Genomic DNA, 13,308 nt, shown 5'->3' with positions numbered 1-13,308 from the left:
GGATTTTTGTCAGGGATTATTCCCGTGCAGAAATTAATCACAAGTAGTTTCCAGATTACCATTCCATTGTAGCATCTTGTAACTACCATCTAAATCTATTTTGAAAATGCCTATTAAATAGTATCATGTAGCAATGTTCAAATGGGGCTCTCTGTTTCCGTTTCTTGTAAGAAAATCAATGTTAAAGTCTCCACAGATTATCAAATCACATTACAATTTATTTACTGTGCAGCTCCAAACTCTCTTTCCAACCCTCTTAAGGCCTCCATAATCCTCCTGAGCTCAGTCTTTTGTCCCTATCATACACATGTCTGTACTCTGTTCCCACCAGATTCCTGCCCATGTTCCATAAATATGACACACAACCACTAAGCCATGAATAAATTCTGTCTAAAATTTATCACTATAGTGCACAATCATAGCTTAACAAGATCAGTATCTCAGTATTACAAATCTGAGCACTCACTTAACCCTGCCTTAATTCAACAAACAAAAATAACTAAATTCATTTTGTCTTCCTGCTATTGAAGAAATAATCAGCCATTGTGTAGTAGTGATTTCCAGTAAGGAAAATACAGATTTTATTACACTATCTGACTTAACTTGAACATGTGTAGAAAAGGACTATGAGACTGCAGCTACAAAAATTACTAAGGTCAGTTTGGTATTGATGGAGTTTACTGATTGTCATCACAAATTGTGGACTTTTCTAAAATAGATTGGAATCATTGCTAACAATTCAGAGAAGAATGTGACAGAAAATGGAGGGGGGGGGGGGGGGGAATTGATATCAACAAAACTGTTCCTGACCAGCATTTTTTTCCGCAAAGTGGAATGTAACATGATGACTTTCATGGGTGGCTTGGTCTCTGTTTGGCAGAGTATATATACTGCAGAGCTGGAATAAACTGTGTTTAATGTGGGTGTGAGACAGGTTTCACACCTAATACTTTGACACTGATGTGACCCAGGGTGACATATGAAAGGATCTGGATATTTCATAGGATGAGTAGGAAGCAGAATACAACTTTGATAAAGGTTGGAAAGATTTGGGAAAGGATATGATAAAAGCCAATAGAAGCCCTGGTGGAGGATGTGGTTTAACTGTTCTAGATAGGAATGATGAAGTGTAGTAACAACTTGTTGAAAGCATGAGAGGTTAAATGAACTTTGTTTATAGATGAGTTTTAAAGATCTGTAAAGATTCAAAAAGCTACGTAGTATAAAGGGTGGAGGATTATCGGATGAACTTCAAACATTTCAGATTAAACTGAAGATGTTTATTGCTGTTTCATTGAACTATGAGAGCCCATTTTAATTGTTTTTCTACTAACGTAAGTCTCCTCTCAAACACAAATTTGTTAGTTAAATTTTATTTTAATTTTAAGGAAATGCTGAAATATAACCTCAACATAGTGAACAAAAATTAATAATTGATCAGCTTTATACTTTATTTTTTATTTTTTAAGGTATACATTTTCATTTTCTCCTCATAACTATATGTCTGAATATTATTAGACATTGGTGGATTTTCAATTTATGTTGTTATGTGTTTTTCCCGTTCAGGTATTCTACTGATATGGGTTGTAACACATGATATGAGTCCAATAAGTCAAATCCCTATAAGGTCACTGATTACCACTATGTAAAATTTTCTAGCAGCAGCATCTGGTTCAAATGAAGTACACACGTGGCTTGCCTTGAATAATGGTGCCTCATTGGAAGTGCGTGTAGCACATGGACGTGAATTAAAAAAAGCTGGAAGGAAGATATTCCGCAGTTGGTCTGTGCATCGCATTGGAAAAGTATGATGTTGTACAAAAGATGTGCCTACACCAGTTTAAATGTGTAAGTCATTTTTAAAAGACAATAATTCATTATAAGAAAACATTTTCACTTTAGAAATACTCTTATCACACCACTGTATCATTTAAAGTGTGAAAGAAATTTTTGTCTGTTTGCAGAGATTAATATGACAAACGACAGTTTTACCATTTATTCATGGTATGTGACCGTAGAAGGATGAAAACTGTAAAAGTCTTGCATTAGTCTAGTAAAAAAAGTCTAATATTATAAAATTGCAAGCACTTACCTTCAAGAGGCAAAATTCCAGTTTTGCTGAAAGAAACATTTCAAAAATCCTAGCTTTAAGAAAAATTAATTATGTTCTCAGAGAGTAAAGAGAATACATTGGGGAACTGGGGAAGGTTAGAAAGGAGGGCCGGGTCACATAGAAATCCTCTGATCTCGTAACAGGTTTTACCCTCTCATCTGAAGGTCTGAGTGACTGACCTCTCCAAACTAACCTTCCATAATCTATCCCTTTTTCCTCCGTGAGCAAGGAACAAATAATTTGAAAAGTTAGAAACAGTTCTTTTACTTTTAAGTGTTTCTATCAGCAGTATTGGAATTTCGACTCCTGAAAGTAAGTACTGACCAGCCATTTGGCCACTTTTAATTTTATAGTTTTTTCGAGTGAATTTATCTTTTAATACATGTGTATGATTAGACAGACATATAAACATGATTATAGTTTCTTATTAATAATTTAAAAGAACACAGGAATAAACATTACAATTTTCTTTCTGTACAATCTGAGTTTACTGAAACAGACTTTTACAATATCATGCACTGTGTGCTGTAGTAAACACACAGGTAAATGACTGACTGTAACACCTGTACCTATGCAGAAAGTAATCAAATCTGATTCACTAATTCTTTTTTCGTATAACATTTTCTTTAAATCCCATCAATAAGGACTAACTTCAGGATCTTTGAAATCAGCCAAGGTGATATTAATGCACTATTACAGAAAGCATTAATAATTAGCTTTAATTTCATTTCTAAGATAGTTCTGGTAGAATCTAAATAATTTAGAAGTAAAGAAGACCTGTCACTGAAGACCAGATACCTACACACTCAATGCCAGGCTTGCATTTCAGCACGTGACTTGGGGTGGGAAGGGGATTGTGTTGGGTAGGGTGGGTAGAGAGAGGGAGAGGCAGAAGGCAGGAATAGGGGTTGGGGATGAGTAGCTAGTGGCTTGGAGGAAGGTGGCAGGTTTACTGGCTAGGAACGTATGAGGGAGGGGTGGCAGATGCACTGGTTAGGGGTTATAGGAGCAAAGGAGGGTAACTCCCATCTGTGTAGTTTACAAAAGCTGGTGGAGGAGGGAAGGGTCCAGTTGGCTCAGGTTGTGAAGCAGCCAGCTGTATGTTGTATCACTGGGTGGTCAGCTTTGTTCTTGACCATAGTTTTACAGTAGCCATTAGTTCTGGCAGACAGAACATAAAAAGCTGTGCCTTGCTTGCAGCAGAGTTGGTATATGACATGGCAGTTTTCACAGGTGGTCCTGCCTGTGATGGGGTAGGATAAGCCTGTGACAGGACTGGAGCAGTAGGTGCTGGGTGGGTGGATTTGGCAGGTCTTGCAACGGGGCTTCCACAGGGATATGATCCCAGAGGCAAGGGATTGAGAGTGACTTAAGTGTGTGGACTGAGTGGGTAACAAGTACCACTTTAGGGTGGGTGGGAAGGATCTTGGGTAGGATGTGCTTTATTTCCAAGCACGCTGATAGATAACCAAAACCCTGGTGAAGGATATGGTTTAGTTGTATCAGTCCAGTGTGATATTAGGTGCTCCTGTGTAGCTGATTCTCAGGCGTGGTGGGAGGATTAGGGATGCTTGAGGATATGGCATGGGAAATCTTTTCATGGCTAGATTTGGAGGTAGTGCTGTCTGTGAAGGCCCTTGTGAGATATTCAGCACACTGGGCATGGGAGTTCTCATTGCTGCACATATGCCATCCCTGGGTGGCCAGCCTGCAAGGGAGCAATTTTGTGGTGGGAAGAGATGACAGCTGTTGAAGAGTGGGTTACGACTGTACTGGACACTACAAACTGAAGTTTGAATAGTTTGTCTCGAGCCCCCATGTGCTATGGCATGAAAATGTATATACTTGTTACACTCAGCTTAATTGAGTGGCCAGATATGTGACTGGTATCAGTGTTTGGCTACATTTTCATCATAGGGTGCCAGCTCACACCTGTTCTAAACTCAATTTTTAAGCTGAAATAAAATATAACAAAACCTAGCAGGCAGGTATTGCGGTGAAATTTAAAGTATTGAGTCACTCACTATGATTTACAATTTGAACAAGTAGTTTATTTTTCTTCAGTATATTTGCTAAACACTCAAAATGCAGTCTGAGGGGCTTTTACGTAAGGGCGGCCTTTGACAACTGATGCTACAACACTTCACTATAAAATTCAAATATTGCAATCATGGCACTCGACAGTCTGTTCACAATTCACAAAATATACTCTTGTCTGCAGTTCTAAACCACCATCTTACACTCCACTTGATCGCTTTTGGACATCGCTACTTGCATACTTGTCCCTGAATGTGGCTACCAATCAAACTACTACCCCGAGATGCACAGCATGTCTGGCCCTTGTGTTGCTCAGAAGCAACCACCTTGTCATCAAAGATGGCCACCGTATCCACCCTCGACATGATTGCCTAACTCAAATCAACATTTGACAAAAAATACGAATATTCTAAAACTAAACACAAAAACACATATCGAAGAATATACACTCCTGGAAATTGAAATAAGAACACCGTGAATTCATTGTCCCAGGAAGGGGAAACTTTATTGACACATTCCTGGGGTCAGATACATCACATGATCACACTGACAGAACCACAGGCACATAGACACAGGCAACAGAGCATGCACAATGTCGGCACTACTACAGTGTATATCCACCTTTCGCAGCAATGCAGGCTGCTATTCTCCCATGGAGACGATCATAGAGATGCTGGATGTAGTCCTGTGGAACGGCTTGCCATGCCATTTCCACCTGGCGCCTCAGTTGGACCAGCGTTCGTGCTGGACGTGCAGACCGCGTGAGACGACGCTTCATCCAGTCCCAAACATGCTCAATGGGGGACAGATCCGGAGATCTTGCTGGCCAGGGTAGTTGACTTACACCTTCTAGAGCACTTTGGGTGGCACGGGATACATGCGGACGTGCATTGTCCTGTTGGAACAGCAAGTTCCCTTGCCGGTCTAGGAATGGTAGAACGATGGGTTCGATGACGGTTTGGATGTACCGTGCACTATTCAGTGTCCCCTCGACGATCACCAGTGGTGTACGGTCAGTGTAGGAGATCGCTCCCCACACCATGATGCCGGGTGTTGGCCCTGTGTGCCTCGGTCGTATGCAGTCCTAATTGTGGCGCTCACCTGCACGGCGCCAAACACGCATACGACCATCATTGGCACCAAGGAGAAGCGACTCTCATCGCTGAAGCCGACACGTCTCCATTCGTCCCTCCATTCACGCCTGTCGCGACACCACTGGAGGTGGGCTGCACGATGTTGGGGCGTGAGCGGAAGACGACCTAACGGTGTGCGGGACCGTAGCCCAGCTTCATGGAGACGGTTGCGAATGGTCCTCGCCGATACCCCAGGAGCAACAGTGTCCCTAATTTGCTGGGAAGTGGCGGTGCGGTCCCCTACGGCACTGCGTAGGATCCTACGGTCTTGGCGTGCATCCGTGCGTCGCTGCGGTCCGGTCCCAGGTCGACGGGCACGTGCACCTTCCGCCGACCACTGGCGACAACATCGATGTACTGTGGAGACCTCACGCCCCACGTGTTGAGCAATTCGGCGGAACGTCCACCCGGCCTCCCGCATGCCCACTATACGCCCTCGCTCAAAGTCCGTCAACTGCACATACGGTTCACGTCCACGCTGTCGCGGCATGCTACCAGTGTTAAAGACTGCGATGGAGCTCCGTATGCCACGGCAAACTGGCTGACACTGACGGCGGCGGTGCACAAATGCTGCGCAGCTAGCGCCATTCGACGGCCAACACCGCGGTTCCTGGTGTGTCCGCTGTGCCGTGCGTGTGATCATTGCTTGTACAGCCCTCTCGCATTGTCCGGAGCAAGTATGGTGGGTCTGACACACCGGTGTCAATGTGTTCTTTTTTCCATTTCCAGGAGTGTAGAAATTTTCTGGGCAATAACAATTTTAAGTCCAATTTTTTCTATCTGCCACCGTTTTTACACAAATAGTGTTCTTGTAGTGTGAGTTTGCTTTTCCCACAGTTTTGATACTAAACATAAATAAACAAATAAAAATACTTACTTAATTACTCATCTACCTCTTTAAACTTTAGAATGCTGCCACTAGTTTCGTCTCTTTAAATTTATTTATTATCAAAAACACAGTTTCTTTCAGTCGAATCCCATATTCCAGCCTCTCATTCAAAAATGGTACACACTATGCTAAATCAGTTATGATTGCTCGTTGCAGCTCTACTAGCCACATTCATAAACACTTTGTTTGTATTAATCGGCCAAAGCGCTGCCGAGATAAATTTAAAATTTTTAAGACAACAATAACTTTTAAACTGTTATATATTTTTGTGGTGTGTCTAGATAATTTAGCTTTACATGTTTTTCTGTTCATGAGTGCCAACTCGCACCTTTGAGTCACTCTTAGTTCTGATGTTATCAATTTTTCTCTGGCATATAAATTTCTCCAAGTGCCAAACTTAGCCATATGTGTCCCTGTTGAGCATCAGCTCGGGTTTTTCCAAGGGTGCATAGATGCTAGCTGCTTGCCACAGGTCTGTAGCAACCACCAGTAATGTGCTCTGTGGTGAAATGTCGTGTGGCTAGGGCCTCCCGTCGGGTAGACCGTTCGCCTGGTGCAGGTCTTTCGATTTGACGCCACTTCGGCGACCTGCGCGTCGATGGGGATGAAATGATGATGATTAAGACAACACAATGTTGTGCTCTGTGGTGGGAAACTGCCACTCTAAACTCCCACCACAGCTTGTGCACTCACAATTACCATCACTTGCTAGTCCATAAACACAGTGCATGGTGTCACAAGTAGCACCAAACACAATCTATGCCCTCGGAAATGAAATAATACACAAAAATAAAATCTACATAAGATAGCAAAAAAAGGAAATGAACAAGTCCCTATGTTATCTTATGCAGCAGTACTTCCTGCCCTTACTTAACTAAACTTATGCTAAAAACATTTATTCATCAGCATTTCCATGATGCTGATATGACTGGCCAAAGGTTGTGAGTAACAGACATAAATGAATTGAAAGGGGACCAACAACTTTTTTTTAAAGTCATCTAAATACTGTCCTTTTTTTTTTTTCTTCAATCTTATTCTTATTTTGATGCATTGTACTTCTTATGCAGCACATACAGTGAGCACTATACCTTTTGTTGTCTTCTGTGGTGTGCCCCTGACCTGCATCAGTTCTGCAGCTCAGAACTCAGGTGCCATTTCTCAAGTTATCCTGCCAGTCAGCTAACCCGATTCTACCAGGAACAAATCAAAGTCACCCAATCAATTTCCTGTCAGCAAAGATGTCTGGGTACCAAGAACACCTCTGCTATCCAGACGTGACGCATTTAAAACCAAATTTCAGGGCAAAACCTGACACAGACATACAGATGATAGTGTTACCAGGAAATAAATGCTGGTTACAGACTTTTCTTTGATCGCAACAATTTGTTCCATTCAAGAACAGAAATGGCCCAGGTCGTTGCAACTGTACAACACTGAGACAATGTTTCTCTAACCAAAGTGAAACTAAGAAAATATGTGACCAGAATAGCACTCAAAAATTTATTATGTGATGGGTTCCATGGTAGATTCCAGCAACAACCCTGTCTCTAGTTTTAACCCAAACAATAATCTAACTGCTGCTCAATGATCAATGAAAATTACAGCACTGCAGACTGAATAAAATCAAATATATAAAATACCCCATGCACAACCTAATGCACAAATCAACCTGTATTCCCCTGAAACTAAGTAGTTCTAAACATACAAACAGATATAAAAAAACAAATTATGTGTCCCCCCAAATCTAAATATTTCTCCAATGAATACAAGAACATATGTGTGTACCATTCAATTCCATATTCTCATCAGTCAATCCCATGCTGAACTATTTCCACCCCCATGCACAAAAAAAGGGTGTGTGACCAAATCACAATCATCACTAATGAAAAATTGAATCAATATTTGCTTCATTATAAACCATCTGAAAAATGCCACTCAATGTTCCTCTCTCACTTTCACATCCTATCATGTACATATAAGTGCTGTACCATGATTACAACTGTTGTAGCCTATACAACTAGTCATTATGGGAGGATTAGATGTGTCAACCAGCTGTTTCATAACTTCAAGTACCACTATACATTTACCAAGATAAACATGAAAACCACTAGGCCATCCAAAAAAATTCTTAAAACTAAACACACACATAAATAGTATACTGCAAGGAGTCCTTGGCTTCATGTGGATTCACTTTGAGTGAATACTCAAAATCAGTCACCTTCCTTGGTTTTTCTGAAAACACATCTTTGTTTTTACTCAATAATTGACACAATTCTGTCTTCTCATCCTCAGAAATCCCCTTTGTACCCTTTACTTTACTCCTTATCTCTTTCTCAACCTCCATCAGTAGGCCTAGATGAAGTGCCAGTGTGTGTACTGAAACAGCGCACAGGAATTATATACAGCCCCTTAACAAATATAATAAATGAATCCTTCACATAAGGGACATTTCCAGAGCTGTTAAAACAGGCAAGAGTTGTACCTTTGCTTAAGAAAGGTAATGCAGAAGACATAGAAAATTACCAGCCCATTTCCCTGCTGTCAGCATTCTCAAAAATAATAGAAGCACTTATGAAAGACAGATTAATGAATTTCCTGAATAAATACAATCTTGTAAGCGAATCACAGTTTGGTTTCCGAAGTGGCAAAAATACGGAGTCAGCCATAGCAGAATTCACAAAAGTTGTGCTTAAAGCTACTGATAAAGATGAGTGTGTCACAGGCATATTTTTGGATCTTTCTAAGGTGTTTGAAACAGTCGACCTCAAGATTCTATTAAATAAATTAGAACCATTAGAAATAAGAGGGGTAGCTAATGACTGGTTTCAGTCATGCCTAACAGATAGGGTACAAGGAATAGAGATAACACATACTTCAAATAGATATAAACATTTAGTAAAACACTTATCAGATCCAAAATACATTAATACAGGGATTCTGCAAGGTAGCATATTAGGACCAATACTGTTCCTGATGTACATCAATGCCTTTCCCAGTAGTGTTGTTCATGGTGAAAAAATCCTCTTCGCTGATGACACCAATATTGTAGTCACTGAAGAAAAACAATAGAACTCCTTGCCGAGAAAGCAGATGAAACTCTCAAGGAAGTTTATGATGGGTCAATAAGTAACAAAGTGACATTGAACATAAAGAAAACTAATGCCATGAATTTCAGATTGAAGAGGAAAAATGTCAATGTTAAATTAAATATAGATGACACCTCCATAGACTGTGTAACAAATGCAAAATTTGTAGGAATGAATAGTGACTCTCAGTTGAAGTGGTGTGAACACACAAAGGTACTTGCAAACAGAATGTCATCAGCATGTTATGCCCTTAGAATCTTATCATCACTGTGTAACATGCAGTGCCTTTTGGTTACATATTATTCATATGTACACTCAATTCTTAGCTATGGCATTCTTTTTTGGGGAACAAATGCACAAAATATGAACACAATTTTCAAACTCCAGAAAAGAGCCATAAGAATAATAATCAAGAATACTAGTTGAGCTCATTGTAAACATCTTTTCAGAACACGGGATTTTAGCTGTTCCATGTGAATACATTTACCAGTCAGATGTACACATCAAAAATTACATTGGTAATTACTGCACAAACAGCTCTGTCCATGACCATGCAACAAGAGATAGACTCAACTTACGTTTACCAAGAAAAATTAAACATGAAACTCAAAACAGGATTTTCTACCAAGGAATAAAACTGTACAATAAATTACCGAAAGAGATAAAAGAAATTGCAAAAATACACTTATTTAAAAAGGCAGCTGTAAAGTACCTGTTATGCAATACATTTTATACATTGAAGGATTACTTAGCTAAAACAGAGCAGGGGTTTGATAAAAATGTTATACAAATAAATAAATAAATAAATAATAATAATAATAATGATTATAAAATATCCAAGATTCCACATAACACCTTCACTTTATGTTTTTTCCTTCTTTTTTTCTTTTTTAGAAATACTACTAACACCTCTTCCTCTTTCTGAGCTCAACATCTCACTCATTATGGAGGGATGCTGACTCAGTTTTTCAGGATAGCAAATGGGAAGTTGCATTACAGAAAATTGCCCAGAGATCACCAGTGTGTGTGTGTGTGTGTGTGTGTGTGTGTGTGTGTGTGTGTGTGTGTGTGTGTGTGAAGTGTTAGGAAACAATGTGTGTATAGTGTGTGCAGTGACTGATAGTGAGATATGAGTGAACAAAGTGGCATTACATTATTTAATACGTTATTTGTAAAAATATGTATTGTATACCAGGAGTAAATCTAATGATTGTCTGTAACTAGAAGTCTGTAAATATGTGTCTATATGAACTACCTTATTTTAAATTGATCTAAATTTGTAAATACTTTGACATGTCCTATATCCTTGTAAAAAGAGATCTACAGGTGAATAAAGCTACTACTACTACTACTACTACTACTACACTTCATCCATTAAGCACTGTGCTAGATGAAAACTAGCCACCAATTTTTCATCATTGAGTGCATTTTTGAATTTAACCCTTTTTCTGCCCTCAACAGTATTCAGTTCCACCATCTGGTCCTTACAATCTACATAAACCTCATATTTACTCAGGAAATCAATCCCCAGCACCATTCTCATACTTATATTAGGGGCCACCAAAAATGAGTGACTAAATACTTCACCTCCTATGTTTACATCTAAAACTACCTACTTTGTCACTGGTTTACTGAATGTTCCCGTAGCATTTTTATTTCTCACCCCTGTGACTGGAAATTTCACTGTTTCCCTGTTCTTAATATGATCATAAATGCTCTCTGCCACCCCAGACACAGAATTTCCAGTATCCAACAAAATAGTTTCACAGCCCCCTGCCACATCAACAGTTACTATCGGCTGCACCTTTTCAATGAAATCATGCTTCAGTTCTGTTTTGGCCAACAAGTCCTCCTCTATCTCATGTATGCAATCTTTAGTCATGGTGCACACCTGCTCTTCACTAAAAGATTCAATATCCTTATCCCATGAAAATATTAAATCAAAGGCCTCTTTAATTCCAGAGTTTCCTACACTCAACCCCCATAGATTTCTACTCACAGGTATCTGGTATCAACTTCTGGTGCAACTTCGCAAAATTAACCCAGTCATCACCATCATAACCACACTCATCGTTCCCTATCCATTCAGTATTTAGCTCCTCACGCATAGCTATCTGTTGTTCATCATTATACACTATGAAATTTTGAATTTCATCAACATCCTACCTTCCTCGCTAGTTGTACCATTATTCACAGTATTATTATTATCTATACCATCTTTTCCCATCATAAATACACATTCTTCATCCAATGAGTTAACATCTTTATCTCCATTAACTATTTCCTTGTAAGCATGTTTAAACACCTCACTTTCCCTACATAAATCCCTGATTTACTTGGCTTAATCATGCTTGCTAATTTCCCAATCATCAGGTGCCCACTATTTTGCTCTGGCTACCCAATCATCAGAATCAAAGTCACTCTTCTGCCTTATTCTCCTATGCTTCCCTGAAAAAATGTATCTGCCCAGCTTCTTCACTCACACCATTAGCAACAGACATAAACTTACTTGAATCAACAGAATCCCTCACAGTTTCAATCACAATATCAACACCTGCAGCTCCATTCAGCTCATTAAAAACTTCACCCACAACTACTGCTCGTTCTTTGGTTACAGGAACTATAGCATGCTCACTGGTACATTACGTATCATTACTGGAGTGAGTGCCTACACATATATTGACAACACATTTTGCAGCCTTGTGCCGCTTATCAACATCGTTACCCATGACAACATCTGATACAGGATCTAGTGCCTGTTCACTATTTAATACATTCACATTGCTGGAGCACATACCTTCCTGTATATCTCCATCTACAACAACGTTTGAATCAGGCACTGTGGCCTCCACATAATTTATACCTCTTACCACAGGTGAAAGTTCCATTGCATTCAACACATTGCTATTTCTGCTCTCATTCATATTAACAATCTCAACATCACGGCACACATTTGCTCCCACAGGTTGTACAGCTGCTACAAGCTTATTACTTAACATGCCAACATTACGTAACATTGCCAAGCCAATGCTATTTGCATCATTATCCCCCACATTTTGATACCTTTTATTTAACAAAACCCCAACATTTATATCTCCCTCCCGATTCCTACATTTCCTATTTTTTTTACTTCTAAAGGCCCTCCTCTTATCATGCTGACTGAACCAGCCTCCAAACATCTCATCATTACCCATAATTGCCTCCATTCCACAAATCCTTTCTTCCCTCACTAGTTTATTTTTATCATGATCAACAAACCCCCTGTTAGTTTGCCTAAAATTCTTATTCCATACTTTCTCTTCTCTTGTTCCACTGCTTTTGCTTTCATTAAAATACTTCCCATTATTTTGCCTAAAACTATTAAAAGATCCACCATTATTTCTCCCACTATTATTTTCCCATCTCTTGGTCCTATTTCATGCATGGTTTGTTGTCCCAAATTGGACTCTGTTTGAAACAAATCTCAGTTTAAAGAATTTTGTCCCTATGATCCCCTTGCATTAATTTCGCCTCTCCCATCTCTCTTTTCATGCATTGGCCTTTGATCACTCTTGTTTCCATTTCTCCATGCACCTTTCTTGTACCTGACATCATCATTAAATCTATCCCTGTTATCCCTCCATGTTTCATTTTGAATTCTATCTCTGGTTTCTCTCCAATTACCATTCTGATTTCCTTCCCTGCTTGAATTATGGTGGTTATTACCCCAACTCACATTATTTCTTCTCTCTCCATTATTCCTCTGATTATTCGCTGAATTATTACCCCCTGAGTTTGGTTTATAGCACATTGCCTGGTCCATCCCCCTAGAAAATCCAAGAAATTTTCAATAGAATCTGTTGGACAATGTCAGTTCCCATTATGCATTTTCAGGTAACCTTCTCTTTAGAGTGGAAGTTTCAGTCATAATTCCCAACGGCCTGTCCAAATGTACCAACTTTCTTAATTCCTCCTGACAACATTCTCTCATAATTTGCCTACCTCCATTGTAAACCAGCCCATTCAAAAAATCATTCTGTAATCTGAATTGTTTTGCTTTGCCCCAATACC

At 39.5% G+C, this 13,308-nt stretch overlaps 1 protein-coding gene across 1 annotated transcript in view; it reads left to right on the top strand.

Annotated features, from left to right (window-relative positions):
* LOC124590182 overlaps positions 1-13,308 on the top strand; it is a gene marked incomplete at its 5' end in the record, with an annotated part of 284,887 nt that overhangs the window by 259,965 nt on the left and 11,614 nt on the right. Inside the window, one exon of the mRNA XM_047131633.1 lies at positions 1,660-1,848. Within this exon, the coding sequence (XP_046987589.1) occupies positions 1,660-1,811 (152 nt within the window). The remainder of the gene's footprint in view (positions 1-1,659; positions 1,849-13,308) is intronic.

The sequence above is a fragment of the Schistocerca americana genome, chromosome 1, assembly GCF_021461395.2.
Source record: "Schistocerca americana isolate TAMUIC-IGC-003095 chromosome 1, iqSchAmer2.1, whole genome shotgun sequence".
NCBI lineage: Eukaryota > Metazoa > Arthropoda > Insecta > Orthoptera > Acrididae > Schistocerca > Schistocerca americana.
Note: the sequence above shows the minus strand (reverse complement) of the source record. Positions and strands in the feature narration are given on the sequence as shown.